General features: G+C 37.5%; 1 protein-coding gene across 1 annotated transcript in view; it reads right to left on the bottom strand.

Moving 5' to 3' along the window:
* Nucleotides 1-22,975, bottom strand: part of LOC310918586 (lymphocyte antigen 75-like) — a 69,153-nt gene extending 46,178 nt beyond the window's left edge. Inside the window, exons 1-20 of the mRNA XM_083877489.1 lie at nucleotides 22,902-22,975; nucleotides 20,687-21,088; nucleotides 19,381-19,554; nucleotides 17,735-17,899; nucleotides 16,736-16,849; nucleotides 16,163-16,297; nucleotides 15,031-15,213; nucleotides 14,296-14,453; nucleotides 12,879-12,992; nucleotides 12,522-12,637; nucleotides 12,072-12,220; nucleotides 9,037-9,236; nucleotides 7,490-7,617; nucleotides 6,783-6,870; nucleotides 5,418-5,562; nucleotides 4,331-4,366; nucleotides 4,039-4,214; nucleotides 3,481-3,548; nucleotides 1,806-1,906; nucleotides 684-820 (exon numbers count right to left, since the gene is read on the bottom strand). Of these exons, the coding sequence (XP_083733615.1) occupies nucleotides 684-820; nucleotides 1,806-1,906; nucleotides 3,481-3,548; nucleotides 4,039-4,214; nucleotides 4,331-4,366; nucleotides 5,418-5,562; nucleotides 6,783-6,870; nucleotides 7,490-7,617; nucleotides 9,037-9,236; nucleotides 12,072-12,220; nucleotides 12,522-12,637; nucleotides 12,879-12,992; nucleotides 14,296-14,453; nucleotides 15,031-15,213; nucleotides 16,163-16,297; nucleotides 16,736-16,849; nucleotides 17,735-17,899; nucleotides 19,381-19,554; nucleotides 20,687-21,088; nucleotides 22,902-22,959 (2,847 nt within the window). The 5' untranslated portion in view covers nucleotides 22,960-22,975. The remainder of the gene's footprint in view (nucleotides 1-683; nucleotides 821-1,805; nucleotides 1,907-3,480; nucleotides 3,549-4,038; nucleotides 4,215-4,330; nucleotides 4,367-5,417; nucleotides 5,563-6,782; nucleotides 6,871-7,489; nucleotides 7,618-9,036; nucleotides 9,237-12,071; nucleotides 12,221-12,521; nucleotides 12,638-12,878; nucleotides 12,993-14,295; nucleotides 14,454-15,030; nucleotides 15,214-16,162; nucleotides 16,298-16,735; nucleotides 16,850-17,734; nucleotides 17,900-19,380; nucleotides 19,555-20,686; nucleotides 21,089-22,901) is intronic.
* Nucleotides 22,976-23,288: the final 313 nt, after the last annotated feature.

A 23,288-nucleotide genomic window follows, 5' to 3' on the forward strand; every position in this document is an offset into this window, starting at 1 on the left:
AATCTCTGCTCTGCTTTGTCCCCCTTCTGATGACTGTGGTTACAACTGTTCATCCTGCCAAAGGGAATGAAATATCCTTTGGCACATTGACCTAACATTCTGAGGATTTAATAGCAATGCAGTGTACATAAAGTAGACAAAATAGCCTTAGGTAGATGGAACTTCAACTCAGATTGGTACAATCTCTTCTCTTACAGCAATGAGGACTTCCAGACTGTGTCTGAATGCAAAGCTGTACTCAAAACAATTGTAGTTGGGTATCATCTTTCTGAATTCAGGCTTTGTGAACTCCTACAGGCTGAAGGGATTGCTCAAATACATTCTTTGTAAACCTTTATACCTTTTTTACAAGATTTACCATTATAAACTCGCTTTTCTAAACAAAATAATGTACATGAAAAGAGGAGAGGTTTTCTCAGGCAGTAACAGTGAATTGCAAGCCTGCATAAACTATGCTCTCTAAAATATATTCAGCATACATCTACTTTTACTGTATTTCTCTGCAAAGTTAAATGTATATAGTCATCTAAAAAAAAAGCCCAGACATCCAGTCTGCACATTTTGACTAAGTAATTAGTCTCCAGATTTACTTTATATTCATGAAGAAAATTGAGATTTTTTTTAGGATTTTCTTTTCAGTTCTGCTGCTTTACACAATTTACTGAAGATATTTGTTGACGTACCTTGTTGTTAAAAAAAATCCAACTTTCTGGACATCCTCCGGGAGGCAACGGAGAAAGTAATGTTGAATTAATAGAACTGTTATGTTTTTCACATATAAAATTATTGGCAGAACTACAGCTAATGTCATTCCACATCCCTAATGAAAAAGCAAAAAATACGAAATTCAAGATGTTATAGTATATAATATTTAGTAATAATAATTTATCACTTTTTCTTTTAAGAAACACAATTTTCTCTATTTTGTATTTTGGACTACAGTTTGATCTGACAACAAAGTACCTTCATGGTACCATGGCACCTTCAAATAAGCTCTAATAATAACAGCACTGTAGCCCCTTGTAGTTAATTTGAACTCCCTGACCCATTCGCTCCTTGTTCAGGGCTGTCTCCACAATGTCTATACCTGTTTATGGGGGTTTTTTTGAGCTCTGGCATCACCTTGCAGACAGCAGGGGAAAGACACCAGTAAGCAAATTTGAAAAGAAAATGGATAAGATAGGAAACACCAGATCAATCTAATGGCACAATACAGTTTTCAAACATGCTGCATGAATTCTTTGTAAAACATAAACTGAGAGATCAATATGTGTATACTAAATTCCCATTAGCCTCAGTCGAATTACAGAAATAGACTTGAGAGGAAATAAAGCTCTAGGATTTGCAAGAAATTTGCATTTCATTGTACTTGTAAACATATCTTAGGACATTAGATCTATTTCTTTTTTTCCTCATTGAAGTGTATCTTCAACTCCTGTTTCCTGTAGCTGCTATAAATGTTTTCTTAAGTTCATGCTAGAGAAGATAAACTACTCAAATTATTACTAAAAGAAGTAGTGAAAAGCCCTGTAAAATGGTACAGTATCAATCTTACAAACCCAGAAACATCTGCTTTAAATTACTCATGGCACTGAAATCTCCCCATTCTAAGGACATAGACTCTTCCATGGCTGGTGGTCCAATGACTCGGAAGAGTTACTGCATTGTGTTGGTTTGTCACAGGAAAGAAATTGCAGAAAACATCTACCAAAGACTGTGTGACAGTTGACAGCAGAGGTTTGATAGCATCAGTTATAATCCAAGCAGAGACAAATAAAATACAAGAGTTTTGTATTGACACTTACCATGCTCTGACAGCATTACCACACAATTTTCCTCATTATTTGCAAAGTTGGGTTCATTAGGAGCCCAGGCCACATAGGTTACTGGAGTTCCATCCAGCCAGCTTAAAGAAAAGATATACAATTATTTATTAATTAATACCTTCAGTTGTGACATGGTAGTCTTAATGAACACTTCATGATTAAGAATGCCTGTGAGAATTCATGGAAACTGGCCACAATGGGTGGGGCTGTTAGATACTTCCGTTTCTTGATTATTCTAACTTGAAGAAATTTCTGTAAAGTATTTCTGGTTGCAAAATAGAAAAAGAATACACCAAGAATATTTTCTGTTAATGGCCATGATTTTTTTGACAACATTTAATAAGAGAAATCAAAATCAATTAGTCATAATACATAATAAAGAGAGGATATTAAAATTGTATCTTCAGTCATTACAATGACTATTTTTTTCCTAGTAAATATTATGCTTCTCAGTCTGAGCATTCCTGGTGCCCTGGTAGGTGAAAACAAGAATGAAAATACTTTTCTGCAGAATTTACCCTGCCCTATGGAGGGGGTGTTCTATTTTTCTGTAAAGAATATTCTGTCAGCTTTAAAACCATCCTTTCTAAAGGACCAAAGTTGAAACTTTTTCCTCAATATTTATCTGCTTTTTACTTGAATATATTGCTACTGAAGGAAGAAATGTTTGCCACATTTTAATCAGTATTTCAGAATTTAAATCAGCAAGCCGGAACTGGGAAAGAAAATCAGCTGTCTCATCTATGTCTTGCTGCTGCTGAAACATTTTATTTAAATAAAGGAGATTCTCACTGGATCCATGGAATGCTCTATGTCCCTAATTTGACTCCTAAATCAGGAGGTTAAAATCATCTAATGACTGACTCAGTCACTACCAACTTCTCTCCTCACTCCTCTTCTGCCCTTCTCAAGGTAGGTGATTTACACACATTCAACAGTGACATTAAAATAGAAAGGCTAAAGTCAAATCTCCTCTAACCTTTTCCAGGTCAACCTCAGAAGCAGATTTCTTTCACCTCCCAGACACATCCTAACTAGCAGGTAGGAAGGTAAGCAGTATCATGCTCTTAGTTTATCACTATCTCTTAGTTTAGTTTTGAGTTGATTTGTGTGTTGATCTTTTCAGAACACTTGTTACTGTTTCTGTATTGCAAATTTCTGCTGACTTTTCTGCTAGAATAGGAGTTTGCAGAGACTGCCTTTTGTACTCATTGCCTCTGTCTTCCTAATTCTGGAGAACCCCTGTGATATATAGATAAAAAGCATAAGAAAGCCAAATCCTATGATATAGGGCATGCTTTAAGTGCATGTATGTACATATGTATGCTTATAGGTATAAAATTCAGCATAACAAAGTATCACTCCAATTTATGGGGAAAATCTGTGGAAGAAATGAGAAAGTGTGTATGGAGAGTAGAGCTGCCAAGATTTTCTTTGGCTAAGTGCTTACTCAAGGAAAAAAAGATCTTTTACTATTTATTTTTGGGGGCAACTATTGGACTTTAGAATATCCAAGGGCTATTCCATTTTGCTTTGTACACAGTATGTGGAACAGCCTTCAGACCTTCAAGAGAACATATTCAGTACCTCCAGCTTCATAAAATATTCTATTTGTTTCTACATGTTAGAAGTTGCACTGATCATCTTACCTTACCTGAACTTTTTATCAAGGCTCACTCTTAGACCAATGAAGTATCCTATTGGTTGTCTCCCATAGCTCTCCTAAATCAGAAAGACACTATTTCAATTTAAAAAAGAAATCTTTGAAGCAAAACAAGCAAAAATTGATACATCATTGATTAGGTCCACAGAGCAGCCACTGAAGTCCACAGCAGTAAAGCACCTGCTTGCAGTTAACCACAGCAACGTATTTATATCATCAGAGCCAAGATCTGCAGCACTAAATGCTCTTAGGATGGAGTAGAAAAGCAGCAGATTTTGAGTCAGAAACTGGTACTTTATTTTAATCTCCCTCAAAGACCAGTTACTTCCCAAGAGAACTGATACCTTCCTACATCACTCTTCCTGTCAACTGCATCAGGGCAGTTGGTGAGGACCAGTAGAGGCCAAATCCCAAGGGATCAAAGGGCGGATTTGGGGCTATTTCATTAATGAAAATGCTGACAGCTCTGCTTCTGAGAAAACTCAGGTTTTACAAGCAGATTGTCAAAAGCATTTCTGCTTTAGTCTGCCTGTTTATAATGACTCTTACATTTTCTTTTAGTGCTCTCTTTAGGAACCTTCTCTCACTGTTACTATTAACAACAGCTAGGTCTGCGGAATTCTTCCTGCAGAACTCTCGGGCTTCTTCCATGGAGACCTGTTCTTTGCTGATATAGTAGAGCTTATCTTCATATATGACCCATCCATCTGCAGTGGTTTTATATTCTGGAAGATAAATGAGGTAACCTTAAATTCTATATGTGTAGAACATAAAAGCTTTTTTTAGAATAACAAGTTTAGGAAAAATATTATGAATAATAAATATATATACAAAGGCTTACCATATGTGTCAATTGGTTCAGGTTTTAATGACACTCCTGCAAAAAGAAGAAAATAGAAGGCATGATGAATCTCTGTAGGGTGTGTTGTGATGTAGGTTGTGACTGACTGTAAGAAGAGTGAGAAAGAGAGCAGGATTCTCCACCCTTTGCTGTTGACTAACAAGCAGACTTAGCTACACAGTTCAGCTTCACATTGCTAAATATGCAAGGTCGTCTACTTTAACTTTGTATCATAAGTGGTGCTTCACATCAGCAAAGCCATAGCTTTGGCTGAATCATGTTCCTGCACAAAGCAAGGCACAGGAAAGTTGCTCTCCCGGCCTGCAAGTCACAGTAGATTTATCTGAAACACTTTAAACTGTGGCATACAGCTCCTTTACTGACCCGTAAGTAGATATTCCATAATTCACTTGGAGGTATTTTCATCAAGAGGGAAAAAATTTCCGCTGCATTTATTTTAGCTCTATCAAAAACACTCTCTGAGTAATATTCATAAGCAAAAGGAAATATGACTTTATGTATTTTATACTTTATGTGTATATCTATATCTATACATAGATATATATAGATATATACATATGTATATGGACAGTGAGTTATTTCTGGTTGGGATAGAAAAAGAAATAGCACTGCTATGAACCATTGTTTTTCCAAAAGCAGTTGAATCCTGAATAATTCTACAGGAGAACCAGAACTACCAATGAATCTGACATAGATTTCATACTTAATTTTACCTTCACCCGTGTTAAAAACCAGTTTTGTAAGGAAGACAATACAAGCCCTTACAACTCCTTACCTTCACAGTTACAAAAGTTAAGCCAAAAGACTCTTAATATTAAAAAAAAAGAAAAGTATCTTTCTAATATGTGGATTATTGATGCATCCTAATTTATGGAAAAAAATCAATTCCTTCTTATCATCCATAATTTAAAAATCCCAGCCCATAATATATTATTTAATGCTCTTGACCTCATTTGGAAAAAGTAGTTCTTCAAAATCTTGTCTCTTTCTCCAGTAACTTAATGTAGAAAGCAACTACTTATTAAAGTTTTTTTATCTTTTTGCCAAAAGAGAAGAAGAAATCTACCTTGTTTTATTTGGCAAACCCAGTTATGCTGTTCTTGGCAGACCAGAAGAGACCATTGTTCAGAATATCTCCCGTAATGGAATGAACCACAAAACTTGAGTAGTCCTGAATTTCTTGAACTGTCATCCCAGTTTGTGTACCTAACCTATAGAAGAAATCAACTTTGTTACTCTTTTCATCTGTTTCCGTAGCTGTACTTTCCGCTGGAAAATGGGAACTAATTGCTTTTGTCTCAAAGATTCTGGTTTTAGCTAAAAAGATCTGGAAGTGCAGGGAAAGCTAGAGATACAAGGATTTTAGAGTGAGCCAATGATGTCAGTGTTCAGACATGGCTGGCTTGCCGTGGAGGGTTTTTGTTTGTGCCCTGAGCCATAGACACAGACAAAAGAGAAACAGACACAGGAACTGTTTCTAATAAACTTTGCCTATCTGTGAACTTTACCCATGTATCACTCATGCTAATCATGTGTAGACAGGGTACTTTTCACTCCAGATCTGACCTGGTTCAAAATTGCATTGTCCAACATCTTTCTGGTGGCAGTGACCATGTTGTGCATCAATCCACCATTACTTTTTCCCTTCCCTGTGGTCAATGAGGATGGGAGTGTGACTTTTGGGAGGGAAGTCATGTCCTACAAATCTAGAGGATGTACCTCTGAAAAAGCCTGACAATCAAATGGGAAGGGAGACCCATGGGATACAACCTACTAATTATTGTCAAGAATTCTTGATAACATTCCTTTCTGGAACTTTTCTGGAAAGTAATGTGATCAGGATAAGATAAAAGGTCCTTGCTTGTGTTAAAAAAAAGATAAATCCAAAGAATAAGGAGTAGTGGAAAATGAAGGGTAATAAAGAGTAGAATCCTGGAAGAATGTTTTCACAGCTGTAGATACTGGGCTCAAGAGATGACTGGATAAATTCCCAGGAATAAATAAACAAAAACTACAGATATGAGCTCCAGTTCTAAAAGACCCCGACCCATCATTTACTGGAGGATTCAGGAGTATACTGGGAAACGTTTATCAGAAATAGTAGATATTTACGGCTACTACCAGGGACAGGATACTTGATACATGAATTTTTATATTTTGACCTTAGATGTAAGTATTATCTTCTTGGAAAAGAAAATAAATCAGAGTATTACACAGAAACCTACAGATTCTGATGAAATACAGATAATTTCCATCTCTTCAAATGTTAACTTGTTGATATTAGTCATGACAATACAGATTAGCAGCTAAATGAATGTTTGTAGGATTGGTGCTTACTTTAATGAGGATAACAGCAAAAAGCCAAAAAATATACATATAAATCCCAAAGCATCTTAAGCAAACAAATATGATGAATAATTAAAATACTCACTGGAGAGCCATCACTCCAGGCAAATCCTTCATCTGGATTCAAAGAAAATATACCAAGCCAAACTGTTTCAAACATACAGCGATTGGCTCTGAAAGAAATTACAGGATAGAGCAGCGTGTAAACATCAGCACAAAAAAAATTCCAGAAATGCATTGTTGAACTTTCTAGAGCACATTATAAAAACAGTGAAGTTGCAAATTTCCCTATTACCTTTGGTGAAGTGTATACACATGTTCTTCATAGAAATGCGTAATATTTCTGTGGTTCATTGTCAATAGCTTAGTTATCAGACTTATTAGCAGCATTGATCATGTATATCCCTACTGTACTATTTACTTAGGGGAAACCTTCACAGATTCCAGAAGTGGTTTCAGCATTGACTGCTGCAAGGTAAACACATATCTACTTCAACAGCAGATACATTGATCATATTTTCTATCCTGGTAGAAATAACACTAATTTTATGTGTTTCTAAACTACATCTAGTAGTCATGATATATTGGTGCAGGATTTTTAAAACTTTTCTTACCACAAATCACTTTTTTCCATGAAAAGGTTAAACCAGTACTGAATAGATAAGTATCACCGGTCTTTTGCCTTTCGAGGAACCCATACATTTCAGAAATCATCTAGGATCCTTCATAATTCATATGAATTCATCATTCATAGTTCATATGAAAAGTCTTTAAATGTGGTAAGATACCAACCTCATTGCTTGGATTAGTAATGGTATCTCGTCCTTATTGTTAATGGTGACCAGATCCCCTCCTATTTGTCTGCAAAAATCTCGAGCTTCAAACCATGATTTCTTTCCAATTTCTGATCTGCAAAAATGCTGTGGAGAAATTAATTTCAAACATATTATATGCATGTTACAATAATAAAAGAATTATAGTCTTGATTAAATATAAATAAGGCTTAAACATAAATACGAGTCGAGTATAAGTTCATAGGAGAAACAGTATTTCCCACTCTGTTCCTAGAATTTTTACACTAGAGCTGCCAACCTACTTAGCATAGTGTTAAAAAGGAAAAAAAAAAAAAAAAAGGAATTGCTAGAAGGGGAAAGGGAATACAACTCCCCAGCTCCCTTTAATTTGTTTTAACTGGAGGAGAGCCCAAGCCAACTTCATATGAAGGGAAAGAAGAGTAGCTGTGGTGGAGAGGCAAAATGGTCTGGGAGGAGGAGTCTGAAGATTCAGGCAAATGAATGACCTCATGGTAATTTACCATTATCACTTTATATTTGCAGTATAAAGCTAAACTAGTTTAAGAGACAACAAGCACAGATTTGATAGAAGTTAAAAATATGATTTGGGGATAAAGGAGCCCAAATAAATAACATTCCAGATCAATTTGAAAGAAACGAAAAGAAAAAAAAAGAAAAAGAAAAAAAAGAAGACTCATTAATTCAATAAAGTGATAAAAAATATTAACATCTCATAATTAGCATGTTTCAGCTTTGCATGATCAAAAATCACTGTTCTCACATTACATTCATTTTTTGTCCAAACTCCTTTTTTATGCCTGCTCAGACATAGCTGACTGTACTTCAAACACAAGTTATCTGTAGCTTTGCATCAGAAACTCTCAAGTAAATGTCCTTCATAAACACTTGCTTAATTAATCTTTCAGATGAATTTTTTTTTTTTTTTTTTTTTTTTTTTTTTTTTTTTTTTTTTTTTTTTTTTTTTTTTTGTGGGGTAATGTGCTGATTTTAGCAAGATCCAGCCTTAGGTATTGTGCTGCTAGAGGCTACACTTCACTGTTTCTCTGTTTGCTCCCTGAACTGTCATGTCTCAGACAAATACCACATCTTTGCACAACAGACAAAAAGAGCAGCACCAACGAATCAGCTTTGCTGCTTCTGCTGTTTAATATAGAATTTTGACATTTTCCTTTTAATAATTTTAATATGGAGTTGTTTCCTGTTTTTTTCTTTTTTCTTATCTTTTATGTCTTTCTGAGACCTTGATATTTATGTTCCTCTTCTTCCATTTCCTTCCAGTTCTTTCAACCCCTGAAGCACAAACTTCCTCATTTTCTTTCCTGTGTGCTTCTCCCCTCCCTTCCCTTCCCTCCCTTCAACCTTATCTTTCTTCCCAAATTTCTCCCCTTGCATACATGATTTCCTGAGAAGAATTTTGGGGATTTTGTTTTTGCTCTATTCCAATCTCAGATATTGCAAAATTAAGATGTACTTTCCTTTTTTTTTTTTTCTTGTTAATTGTTTTTTAACTATTTAGGCACTTACTTTAAAACAGGAACTTCTATGGTTGTTTGAAACCCAACCTTCAGGGCACGTGGGGACCAGAGCAGTAGCTGGAATAGGTTGAACCGTTGCACCCTTTGCCCACTGCTTGCAAATATATTTTTGCTTTGTCTCACAGTTAAGAACATCCCATAATCCAGCTGCAGTCCCAGTTCTCATGGCTACACATCCTGGATTATTTCCTTTATGAGACAAAAAAACCCCAAATCAAATTATGTTAGATATTTTCTAAAGCGTGAATTATTTAATTGTCAAAATCTTTGAGCAGCAGCCATTCAATTTTTGCCATTCAATAACATTTGAAAAGCAAATTTATATTTTAGCTGGTTTTCATACAGGCAGAGTAGTATTTTCGGTTTGAGGAGGTCATGATCAATATAGAATCCTACTTTTTTTTTCATTTTGAATGTCCTACATAATTATTTCTTTGGGTAGAAAGTAAAGTTAGAGTTTTTACAGTGAAATCTTGTGTTTTCAAGTGATAATCTCATTTGTATTTATGTTAATCTTTTTTTACATTAGTTAGCATTACCTTGGTTATGAGTGGTTTCCACATAGACGGCATCAACCCCACTGGTGCATAGAGGGCAGGTGTGCAACCCTAGACAGCTCCAGGATAAAACTTATTCCATAATGTTTGCCACAATTTTAGATTGTTCTCTCAGAGGGAAACAAAGCTGCCTACATCACACAAGATGTAGTCAAATGCACACAACTGGCCTAATAAATGGCTTATTTCTTAATTTCCTAAGTGCTCTCTCTAAATTTCCTAAGTATTTTTAACATTTTATTTTGGGGTTTTTGGTTTGGGGTTTTTTTTTACTTTTGTTGGGAACAGACCTGACATTTTAATGGACCTGTCTACCATGGTTCCAGAAGCTGAAATGAAATTCAGCTATAAATCCATCATTTTATGGCAATTCAAGACAAGTGTTTGTTCCTAAGGGTGTCCTTTACCTGCATCAAAGTTGACCTACTGTTTTACTGATCAGTCACTTATTCTCCTGAGACCATCCTGAGTTTTCTCACAGGCACATCTTTGCTATCAGAAATAATTTAATCCCATCAGCAAACCTCGTCACCTCACTATTGCACATTTTCCCCATGGTCTGCAAATATACTGAACAGCATGGGCTTTGGCAGAGGTCATTATGAGGTTCTGTTGGTGAACACACTTCCCCAGTGAAAAATAGACCCCATAAAAATAATCCACCTTCTATCAGTGCCTTTTGATCAATATTTTTATTCATGCAAGAGCTTTTCTGTGTTAGGTCAGATTAGCCAAAAGGCTTTTGGTAATTGAGATAGACCACACTTAATAGATTTCCCTTATTCATATGCTTTCACTTTCTGAGTGGAGCTCTGGGACATCTATAAGCATGATCTCCCTTTCCAGAAGTGATTTTGTGTATCTTTCCCACTACATCTCCTTTATTACAGATTCAGCTAATTTACTAATGACTCATTTGTCTTAATTTCCTCACATCTCCTGTAACTAAATTTGTCATTTTTGCAAAGCTTAGACGTCAAGGCAGCTTTTGCAGGAAGTTATACATTAAAGAAAAGTGTTTGTTTCATGTAATCTTAACAGACTTTTGCAGCCACGCTTAGTCCTGACTTCATGCCACCAATTTCCTCCATGATCTATTTTCTTGATGTTTCAGCTTGAAATAGACTCTCCAAAGATATCCTCAGGAAGAAAGTTTCCAGCACAGAAAGTCCATTTTCTTCTCAGTGAACACACATGCAAGGAGACAGATTTTCTATCACTCTTCCAGCCTGATTGTTGAGGAATGCATTTGCTGCATTTTGTAGCAAATGGTTTGGTAGCTCGGTTTGCAAGCTGTAGTGCCAGTTGGAGATTGGTCTCTGGGTGGTGGGACCCAAAGCAAAGGGCCGTGAACTGGTGCTGACCCTTGGCATAGCAAAGGGCACAGGCACCAGTGGTCCAGCCAGGTGACAGGACACCCAAAGGCTCAGCAGGGGCCAAGGAGCCCAGACGTTATTGCTTTTAGGCTGTAAGGGTAAAAAAGTCCAGGGCTTCCTTTGTTCAAGGATCACCCCCTTGGAGGCATCCAGCTCAAGCTGTTCATTTATTACTGCAGCATGATTGAATTATTTTAGGGATCAAAAAATCTGGGGAAATCTGGGTTCAAGCAGCTAAGGGAACTTTCTCTGACTGTGTGAGTGTGGGGGGTGTAGCTGGGGAGGGACCTTGGTCCCAGCTCAGATGGTGTGAGTGTGACTCCAGAGTGGTACTGAGATGGTCAGAGAGGGAAGATTCCTTAACATGACCTCTGAGTGCTCTCTTCATACTCTGATCGTCTTCTGACACCACAGACCCTCTGGCAAGTTTGCTTCTTATGACATTTGCTAAGGTTTTTTTAGTATTTGTCTTTCATTCTTTTTTTATTGTTTTTATTTTATATTTTATATTTTATAACTTCACTGAAGGTTTTCAAGAAAGTCTTCAGACAAATGATCACTAAGAGGAAGTTAGTATATCCCATGGAGAGCAGATTTCCTCATGGCATAAAGAAATCTTGTTTTCTGTGCTTCTGCACAGTATGAACCCATGAATGCAGTTTACTTAGTATCACACATAAAAATAATAATGGCACAGTGATTTTTGATACTTTGAGTTTGGAATTCTAACTTAAAATCCATATTACAGCTGCTCTGTTTCAAACTCTTCTCCCAGGCTAACTTTTCACTAGAGGGATGAGTGTGGAATAGTCTCAGGACCCATTTGTAACTCTTTTTATCTCCCTGTGAAGATGGGCCAAAAGGTAATCTTATGGGTAAATATATCAGATAATATAAAACTAAAACAAAACTAATATAAAACTGCAGTTTAAAAATTTCTATTTGAAATTAGGATATGGAATTTGAAAACTGCAAGTACTTGTAAAATACACCAAAAATCTAAAACATAAAATTCAGAGGACATTACCCACACAACCTAAACAGGGACCACAACCTCAGAGAGCACCACCATCCCTCATCACAGCACCTACCAGGCATTCCTGCATCCCAGTGTGTGAAGGAGACAGCTTCACCGTTAGCCCAGCTGAAAATGCCTTGGTCCTGCACATCAGAGAGGCCAAGCCAGAAGTATTTCTCAGACCTCAGCCCAACAAGGCTAGTCAGATAGGCTTGTTCATACCTGTAAAAGTCATCATAAAGACACAACTGAAACCCAAGTTGCTTACCCAAATCCTACTAGTCTAATGTGGTGATGGAACTTTTTCTCCTATTCCTTGCTTCAGACTGGGGGAGAAGACCCTACATACGATTCAGATTCTATACAATCAACAAAAAAAAAGGAAAACTTTTTTGTTATTCAACTAGACATCTCATCTGTTACTTAATCATTTTGCTGCTTGGCGTTGTGTTAGCTTTCCTAGGAATATTCATAAGATACAATCTTCACCTATTTAAAAATGAAGAAAAAGTCATTATCATACCTACTTTCAACAGTGGCTAAGTAACCTTCTTCTCCTTCACAAGTGGTGTTTGCATCTGAAAATGTTGCTGGAACATGGCCAATAAAATAGCAGTAGGTCCCGTATCTTCTCCAGCCCTGTAACATGGTTTTAGGATTTCCATAAAAATTTTAAATAATTGTGATTTTCTAAAGTTTGTGTTTTCTAAAGTTTGGAGTAACTAAGAGAGAGGGAGAAACTTCATAATAAATAAAACAAAAAAACCCCTTTCCTTGACCCTGATTTAAATAATGCAAATAATTCAAATAATTCTAATTGATTCTCTGATAATGTACCTATTTCATCTGAGAAATTGGCATTCCATTTTCACATACTTACTTTCTTGCAACCTGCAGCAGTAATTTCTTTTTCTCCAGCTATTTTTGATGTACCTTTTCTTTTACAAATGTAACCAGCCTTCTTCTCACAGACATGGTCTGCCCAATATCCATTCTGTGTCAGGAAAAAGTTTGAAATAAAAAGAAGATAAAGATGAATAATCTAAAAAGATAAATAATATCTTTCTTTTAAATGAAAATTATTTGTCTTCTTTCCCTTTTTTTTTTTTTTTTTTTTTTAATAGATTTTTTTTTCTCATCCAATTTTCCTACATGGAATCAAAACCAAATCTGCTCACATTCAGTGAAATATTAGAGTGGGCTATAGCAGGATAGCCACAGCTGGCAGTCATGAGAAGGGAGGAGGGTGCATGCAGTTGCTGCCTGACCTGTTGTGCTGGGTCCTGCACAGGCAGTTGTGCTATGGGATGGCAAATGAGCAGGCAAAGAGGAGCCAGCAGGAATCAGAGATCACCATATACCACCATTACCAGCAAAGCAAATAAAAGAGAATGTACTCAAAATACCTTCAGAGACCTGTTTTGTAGCCCTAATAAATTCATTTGTGACTTTCAGATGTACTTAAAGAGAAAATTTCACCAGTGATGCAGTAATGCTTTTTTTTTTAAAGGTCATATTCAATCTCATTTTCAATCTCATTCAATTCAATCCCTACATCTCTTTTTCTGGCTTTAGCCATTTGCTGAAATAACAGAGCATGTTATTCTTTTATTAAATAGTTAGTTTTAATATGGAAGTACAATATGTATTTATCACTGTTCCCAGAGAGCCTTCAGGCTTGCTGGGCTCTGTCATGATATGGTAAAGTCCAGACCTGGGCAGAAGCGTGCTTAAATCAGAGAAGGAACGACTTACGATCGGTGGTAAAAAGTGTTTATTCAGGGCAGAAGCCCAGGTGTTCCAAGCTTGAGTGTGCGTCCGAAAGTGAGGGACCAGAGAGCGGGGTGTTCCGTCTGTCTGGCCCTTATCAACAGGGGTGTTACAGATTGAAATGAAGGGGAGTGACCTAGGTACAGGGGGGCTGGACTTTACCAAACAGGGGATAAAGGGGTGTGGATGATACCTCAGGCCTCTCTGGCCATCTGGCCTGGCAGAGCCATCGAGTGCTTGGGTGTACACCCAGATAAGATATAATAGGTCTACAATGGCCTAGGCCGGGCTATTAGAGACATACAATGGGGATGGCCCGGGCCTATTGATAACATACAATAGACTGGGCCTGGGCCATCAAAGGACATGCAATGGAAAAGGGGAACCCTTTATGTGACTCAACTACGTGATCAAGAGGAGCGGGAATGTGGAGGGTAAGAAAAAAATCTTACAGAAACTTTTTAACAAAATTATACCACAATTAAAAAACCCAATTTCACAGCACTACATGTACTGAGTAATGTTACCTGGCCCTTGATCAGGACACAGTCTTCTGGCCTGTTGTTTGTAGTGGATGGCTCCCCCAGGTGCCATTTTGTGTATGTCACTGGGGTACCATCACTCCACTCAAAGTACATTTGAACCTTACGGTCATTCAGCCCAATCCACAGCTTGTCTGTTGGCTCTAGGGATGGAAACAGAGATAAAACCTCTTTTGGCACTCTGCCCTTTTCACAGCACCAACCATTAAGCTTTGGACGTAGAATTCTTTCACAAATTTTTGAAGCATAAAATTATTTAGTACATTTTATGATAATTTAATGAAATAATATTTTCATATACATATTAAAATAAAAACTGTATGCTTTGAAAAATTAGGCTGTAAGGAAATCCTTGCACTGGATGAAAAAATTTTGCTCTTCTTCCTCATAACAGTGGGTGTGAATTACCAGCCTAATGCTGATACATCACAATGGTATGATAGAATTCTGAATAGTTATTTTCAGTTCTGTTGCACTGGTCAAATTTTAAAATACAGGTTTTATGTAACTTGGAGCATGAATGTTTTAAGCTTCTTTCAAAAAACTGAAAAATATAAAGGAAGGCCCTAAGCCCAGCCCCCCCCACACCTACATCAATTTCTTTGGCAATAAATAAAATCAGTTTTGACAGCATCCAGAATTCAGCAGGAACTATCAATACAGGCAGGAACTATCAATACTTTTACAGGCAAAGGCAAGAGACCCCCTGGAAATACTCACTGTACCCAAGTTGAGACACCACAAAATTGTGCTCCTCAAGGTTTTGGATGCTGGCCAAGTGACTTCCTTCCTTCTGACAAGAGGTCAAAGCTCCTTCCCATCCTTTGCTGTCCCTGAAAATCTTATAGCAGTGATCTACATAGGGCACCCATCCATCTGGGCAAGTAACAGCACCAAGGTCACCTAGGAACACGTACCAAGGTTTAGAGGAGTTCAATTGCCGTGCAAGGGACATGGCACTGAAAATATTTCCACTTCATCTGTACAAAAGTTCTAAACTAAGATTTTTCTTTTGACATTCTCATCATAAGGAAATTATGAACACAAAATGCAGTAGACATAAATGTGATTTTGTAAATTAGGCAATTTTTACCTTGGAAAGGAAAGCTTTCTGCAACAAATATATATTAATTTTGTAATGTATTGATCAAATGTGTTAGTTTTTTAATTTATTAATTTCATCAGCTTCTGTATCACCTAGTACTTATTTTTTAGATAGGAGAAATCAGACATTATCTGCAGCTAACATAGAAGATTTATGAATTTTTAAAGGATTAAGTATATTTATAGAGTAAAAGCCATCAAAACAAATTTATATCTAGATGAATACATAGGGTCACACCAATAGAGAAACCTTCATACACTTAAAATATCTTTTCTCACTTCAATGTGTCAATCTTCCATTGTCTCAGTCTTCCACCACTTCTGCAGTGAACTCTGAACTTGCTTATTTGGATGCTGGCTGACCACAAGTCATGGAGAATGACTTAGAACCACATTAAGTTATGCATCCTTCTTTCTTGGGCTTATATTTATTAATGTCCCTCTTCTGAAAAATAATTTTTGGGTTGTTCTCCCTTTTGATGCTCAGCATTGTGTGTACTTAAAGGGGAGGCCTGGCCACTGAAACACAGACAGGAGGGACTAGTTGGACATACTTTGTTTTTATCTGTTTCAATCTGTATGTTGTGGAACTGGAGGTCAGACTAGAAAGGTTGCAATAATTATAAAAATGAAACCAGAGAAACAAGAATTAGTTCTATTTCTAATAAAATTCTTCTATTCACCTTTGTCAATATGTTAAGCAATTCAGATAACTTCTAAATTTAATTATTAATATATATCAACATACCTGAAGGAACCAAAGTAAAGTTCTTTTTCTTACAAATATAACCAAGTTTCTGATCACATTCCCAATTTTGCCATTTAGCTGTTATTTCAGGATTCAAAACCACACAGAGCTTTCCAGATTCTGGAGATGGGCTTCCTTTGGGAAAAGTACAGAAAGGAAAAAAAATGAACTTTTCTGAAAGAAAAACAGAGCTCTAAGGTCTAAAATACACTCCTGGATGAAATGATGGAGTTCATGTCTTTCCCACCTTTGGGAAGAGCAAAGGTTTGTCTCCAGTAGTGGAAATGTCTGTATGAAATGTAGTGTGTAAGTTAGGTAAATGGATACAAACCTGTAAACTCATATTTTAGTTGCTAGTCAAGAAACGGAAGACTGAGTATTTTTGGGACAGGCAGTGCTGCTTTCACAGGTAAAATATTTTATGTTGCTATATAAAAAGAGATTTTTCTAAAGCTGAAGCAAGAAAAGCTAAAATACTTATGGCATATCTACCTGATAATAAAATTTACAGCAGTATTTGAGGTACGTATATTTTGTCTTTGGAAATACAAAATCAAACAAAGCCACATCTACCTGGAGCCCAGTTTAAGTACTGGAGAGGGCTGCCTCCAATCCATTCCCATCCACTACTCAAGTCCAGTCTGTTGAGTCCAATCCACAGTGCAGAATATGTACCGTCTGTTAAATCTAAATTACAAAAATAATATAAATTATTTTATAGATCTCTTTTGTTTTAGCAATGGTCACTAACAATGTCTCTAGGAAGACTTGGAATTCCTAAATATCTAACTGCAAGTATCTGTAGATACTATGGTACCTAATAAATTGAAACATGCCAAAGTTTGAATACTGTAAAAAGGCAAAAAACCAGAAACTCCCTGCTTTATTCTATCAACTAATGCAAAATGAACACAGATTATATCCACAGAGTATAACCAAAACAAAACTGTATCTGCAGAATAGGCTATATTCTGTACATTTAAGTAGAATCATTGGTAGAGTAAAAATATAAGCAATAAAAATAAATCTGTTAAAAGTTAAATTAATTCTTAAAACCAACAAAAATATTTCTTCCATACCATTCCTTCATCAGTATGTGGATAAGTAAAGCTGCAATTTGATATTTATAAATAACTGGCATTTCTCATTTTGGCAAGTGAATGAAAAAAAAAAAAAAAAAAGCTGCCAAAACTGCAGTTGAAACAAAACATCCTTCGGCATAAAGATAATTCTTTTCTTTCTTTTCAATTTTTTTGAAGCTTCCTTTTGACCAAAAGTAAGACTTTAATTTACTTTTCAGGATTTTTTACTCCATCCAAAAAAAAGATAATTTTAATATAAAATAAGACGAAGTCAAACTGTCACACTTGCAGGATGCTGGAATGCTTTGAATTCTATGTAAATTTGTCAGCAATTTTGGAATGAACTTGCAAATTCTAAAAGATTTTGTTTTCCTGCCCACACATATTTAGGTCCAAAGGCAATGGCCAAAATCATACCAAATAATCCTTAGCTATTATGATGGCCTCAACAGGTCCTGAATGTAGTCCAGGGTTTGCTTTATTGCCTTACCTCTAAGGTATGTTTGTTCATGAATGTCTGTGATACTCAGCAATTCTGCGTTTTGCTGCTGACAGCTCTTCCTGGCTTGGTGCCATGTGAGAGCTGAGTCAGCATTTATTTGGTAGAGAACATTTGTTGATGGATCTGTAGTCCACGTGCTGTCGAAAAGGATATCTGTGGAAAGGATAATAACAACAGAGGTCACAGTAACTTGCCAACAGAAAACTGAGTTGCAGGTTCTCATCCTGTGTGAGAGGTTCTCACTCGTCTCCTTAAATTTCACCCGGGATGCTCTTTCAAGACCACTGAAAATGTTGCAGGCAGATGGGGAATGACAAAATTAAGGCTGGTAAGCTGACAGGTAAAACTGGCCTGTACTGCCTCCTGTTCCATGAAGAGAGACAAGTCAGGAATTACCACAAGGAAAGTGATTGCATAGGAAAATACATTGCATGGAGTGCATGGCAGAAGTCCCAGGTGAAAATTTTGAAAAGATGTGCAACATCTCCTTCTCTCTCTGGACAGCAGCTCCCACTGAGAGCTGTAAGAACTAGATCTCGACATTAATTTAGCATCAAAAAAGTTCTTAGATAAATCCCATCTCCTTTCAAAGGGCCTCTGGATATGCCTGTCACACAGCAATGGTGCTGAGCAGCACCATGCTCCTCCTTTGATCACCTTTGCATCTTTGGTTTGTTGAAGATCTCTACAGGCTCAGTCAAGCTCAACACAAAATTGTATCATGTGTTTCCAATCATTCTCAAAAGCTGGTATGAAGAGGAATTTTTTAAAAATAACTGAATGCTGGACTAGTTTTCAAAAACTGAAAATTATTCAATAACTCTATGTCACACACCTTCAGGGCTCAGTGTGTGAGGTATCTTTGCAGGAACCTGGGAAGCATAGTTGACTAGGGATGTGTGCCACACTGAAAATCCACTTTAAATCAAGTGGAGTAAAGGACATTCTAATAAAAAAAAGACAATGCTGAACAGGAGCCACGGGGAGAAATATAGAGGAAAGATGAGATGTGTTGGGTGGAAATTTCAACATCATGAATGCAAAGCTCTTCAGGCCACAAAGTGGAATAGAGGGGGAAGTGACCACAGAAATAGAAGTGGTTGAAATTGCAGAGAAATGTCAGGCAGATGTTAAAGGGGTGGAAAGGCTGCTTTCTGGACAATATGAATAAGGCTTAAAAGCATGGATAAAAGGACACATTCCATTTTAGCAATAAAATATATTCTTATGAGAATCAAGCAGATTAAAACATTAACTTCAACATCAATCTTCCTACAATGCTCATTTTTGTGCCCACATCCATCACAACAGGAGACCTCAGAGAAGGGTTGTGGAACAGTGACAGCACACACCCTGGCTGGGGGGCAGTAAGGAGCTCAGAATTATTGTGCTGCTCGGCAACACCCCCACAGTTATTGGGAACTGAATGCTGTTTTACTCTTCAATCACTCTCTTCACATCCTTGCACAACACGCTATTTTTCTTGCATAGAGAGCTGCAGCATGTGGCAATGCATCGTATACTAAAATACATTCTCTTGAGTCAGGAGTTGTTATTACAAAGAAGATCATATTCTGCTGGTGCTGGTTTGCCAATGGCACACGGAGGGGCGCCGGGAGGGAGCAGCACCTCACCTCTGGAGGGGCAGAAGCCGTAGCGCTGGTCCGTGTCGTAGTCGGCGGTGGTGGCGCACCAGAGGCGGCCGTCGGTCCGGCCCGCAGCCGTGCACTCCGCCCGCCACCGCCGCTCCAGCAGGAACGGGAAAACACACGGCGCGCCAAAGGAATTTCCCAGCAGCGTGAAGGTCTCTGAGAAGACGAAATGGTAACATGAATATGAAAAGTAACAACTTAAGGTACACTAGGGAAAAAAGTAAAGTCTGTGGCCGAACTGCGTCTCAAAGTGCTTCCCATGGTCCCTGTCCCATAATCATAAAAAAATTGTTTCATCACTTTTTCAGACTTCAGCTGCTGATACATGTTTTAGAGTATTGCTATTCTGAGGTAAATATATCACAGATGAGGTCTATGATTAAATTTCTGACCAAGATGCTTTTATTATCTTAATAAGGCTCCAGAGCTCTACCCTAAGATATTTCTATTTCAGTGTTAGGTTTAGATAACACGTGCAAGAGCAGGAACTAATATTTAAAAGTCTTGATTCCTGGGGGAAAAAAAAAAAGTAAACATATATTAGACTATCTGTCTCTGGTTTTATTCCAGTGACCAGTTAAGTATCACATACAGTGAAGCAGCTTCCCACATGCAAAGCTAAGAGTTCAGTGTTCAAATATCCTGTGAGGAGGCTTTTAGAGCATTCATTCTGGATGTGGGAAAGCCATTCTGAACAATCAGACTTCAGCTAATCGAAAAAGGTAATTGCACTTGGGACTGTATTATTCCGTGAGCATCCTCATCTGCTGAGTCAAAAAAGCCATGCCTCCACCTAAATCAGTACTTTCAGATCTTTCTCAGCACCCATATTGTGCTTTATTCATGAGGATGTAAATTTCATATCCCTGTGACTGTATAAGAAACTTATCAGTGTTTATGTCCTCTTTTAGTAATGCAATGACACAGTATGGTGAGCAATAGTGACTTTAGAGAATACTTTTATGTAGTATGAGAGTATGTATATACATATTCACTAATATGTAATACTAATATATGTATTTATAGAATATACTGAGTACCTGTAATACTTATGGTACTTGAAATACTAATGTACTATAACACATAGACTAAAAAAGTGTGCATGTGTAATACATGCTTGGACATAAATGTAACATTGAATTCAAGGTTAAGTATCTCAGTGCACGGATATTCTAAAACTCTGGTGGTCACTGAAGGAGCCAGAATAGTCAGAGCGAAAGGTCCTAAGCACTCTAACTAACACTGACAAAGGAATTAATGCAAAGGATGAAAGAATCAATTTCTGTACCTTCATATCCTTGGGAACATAAAACATCCATGGCCCCATAGATGTTCCATTTATTCTTTGCACTCAGCTCCTTCTTTAACAAAACATTGTCGTGCTCTTCATTGCCAGGACTGAAAAATAAATCTTCTCCTTGGATTGCAAGGAGGCTTTCATTTCTGCATTCCCACCACTGGAGCTCACTTTTTTGATTACAGGGATACATGGTGACCATGGCCTGATCCTTCTTCAATGGCACCCCCAGGCATAGTTTCAGTTTCACACTCATAAGCTGATGATCTGTGATCCACCTGAATTTTTGTGATTCATTCTCTTGATTGCAAGTGGCAGTTCTAACTGACTGTGCAATAGATGCCTCAATACAGAGCCTGTTGACTTTATTATATAGTAAAAATGTTTTAATGTCTGTAAAACAAAACAACACATATCAAATAGTTAATATAGAATATATGTATAGTGGATAAGCACATGATTCTGCTTCCCATTCACATGAACAAGTCATTGCATTCATGTCAGATAAAAACATTATTTTTTTCAACAAGTCCAGAGCAACATCAATTCTACTGAAAAAAATCAAAGTAGACAATAGAAAACGTATCTCATGATTATATGTCACCATACTGTAGATCAGTGGTGGGCAGCAGCAGCAGCTGAGCTGAGCACAGTTTCTTGAATGGTTTTAGGTCAGTGAATTCCCTCAACCACACTGCTATTACTATTACCTTTTTCCATCCAACCTATCCTCAGGTGCATGGCCCTGTAGACCTCTGACCTCTACAAACTTTTCTCACCCTTCCAGATCTTACAGGTCTCCTAGTGGGTACACAGATATCTTTGCTAAGCCATTTGCCTCCACTCCCCCAAATCCAGCTTTCCTTTCCTCTTTGTCATATAAATGTGAGTGAATTGGTCTGGGCTTCTCAGAGGTCACTCTGTGCTCCTCAGCCTTGCTGAATACAAGATCTGCCATCCTCTTCTCTGAGCCATTGACTATAAAACCAAGAATGACTTTGAGAAGCCAATCGCAGTCTGAGAAAGCAGCAAGGACTGGGGAGTAGTAGCATCTGACACTTGCCAGTGTGTAAAGGATGGTGGAAGTTAAAGGTACACCTGCAGCAGAAATTGGGTGCCTAGCTCTCCAGGCAGTTTATCTGATCATGCCTGAAGTGTTGGCTTCAAGGTAAGGTAGAAGTAGGGGAGCTAATTTCAGCCCTGCAATGAGTGTTTCAGCAGCAGATGTGAACCATGCCTATGAATTTGTTCTGCTGCCTTGTCCTGCACTTTATGAATCCCACAAGTTTTGGCAGGAGACACAACCAGTTTTGGTTCCTGATACATGTCTTGAGCAGTGGGTGTCATATTTAATGAAAATGTATTTAAGAGGTTAAAGATATTTCTTTAAAAAGCTTGCAAAAAATTTGAAATCTAATTGATAATATACAGGACACTAAAAAGAATTATTCTGGCCCACAGGGAGACCATGGTGATTAAAAAATACAATATACTCTGAGGCAATCTGTGACAATCCTCAACAGTTAGAAAGGTAAAAGGATTTAACCTTAAACATTCAGGTCTGCAGAAGCCACCTGTTTGACACCTACAAGAGAAGTGCAGCCAAAGGGATAGCAGTAGTGTTGTACACTGCAATTCCACAAGTGATTTCCTAAACTTAAGCCAATTCTATTAAAAAAAAAAAAATCTTCCATCCACTTTATTAATGCCAATGAATTCAGTGATTCTGTTCAAAACAGTGAATAAAACCCCCTTTACAGCCATCATCTGTGAATATCTTAATGTGCGAGCAATATTTCTGCCTTTCACCACTCCTGGAGGTTTTCCCTGCCTGATTTTGCAACCATTACCCAGACACCAACAGCTCAAAAATCAGAACAGGGAAGGGAAGAATTAAATAAATTTTTAAAAAGGCATTTAAACATATATCATTATTAGGTCTGATCTTCTGGGATTATTGAAATGATAGTGCCACTGTATATGAATAAAGCCATTAAGAATTGACTCTCTGGTTCCTTCTGTAGCCATTTCATTTTTTTCTGTGAGATCGTTCCACTGCCTCTTGCCTGCCATTAAGAGGTTCCCCATCCCCAAACTAATAATGTACGTATTGGCAGTACCACAGAACCACAATCACCCAGAAAAGCTAGAGGAGTGGAAGCACTTTCATGAGAACCTTCACAGGAAGCAAGCAGGAGGCACTTACCCACCAGCTGCAAAGAACTGTGAACAAGAGAGAGAACAAGCAACAACCCAGAGAACATGATTGTAAATGCTGTTTCCTTTTCTCCCCTTCAGCAAAACCTGGATGGTGAGAGTTGCTGGTGATAAAGTCCTGCTGAAGAGAGGACAGCAGCCTGTCCCCCTCAGTGTTGCAGGCTGGGTGGTTGGGTAAAATCTCTGAGTGCTAAATAAGGAAACATTCTGTCACATGCCAGATTTCTAAAAAACAAGACCACACGGCACAAATTTTACCCTCGTAAAAGAATGACTTCTCACTGAGGGCAAATCATGCTTCCTTGGAAAAGCAGGTGGTCACAAGTTTATATCTCACTGCTGTATTCCCATTGTCTGTGCTGACAAGACGTGTGGA

This window comes from Zosterops lateralis, assembly GCF_965231275.1.
Source record: "Zosterops lateralis genome assembly, chromosome: 1".
Classification (NCBI taxonomy): domain Eukaryota; kingdom Metazoa; phylum Chordata; class Aves; order Passeriformes; family Zosteropidae; genus Zosterops; species Zosterops lateralis.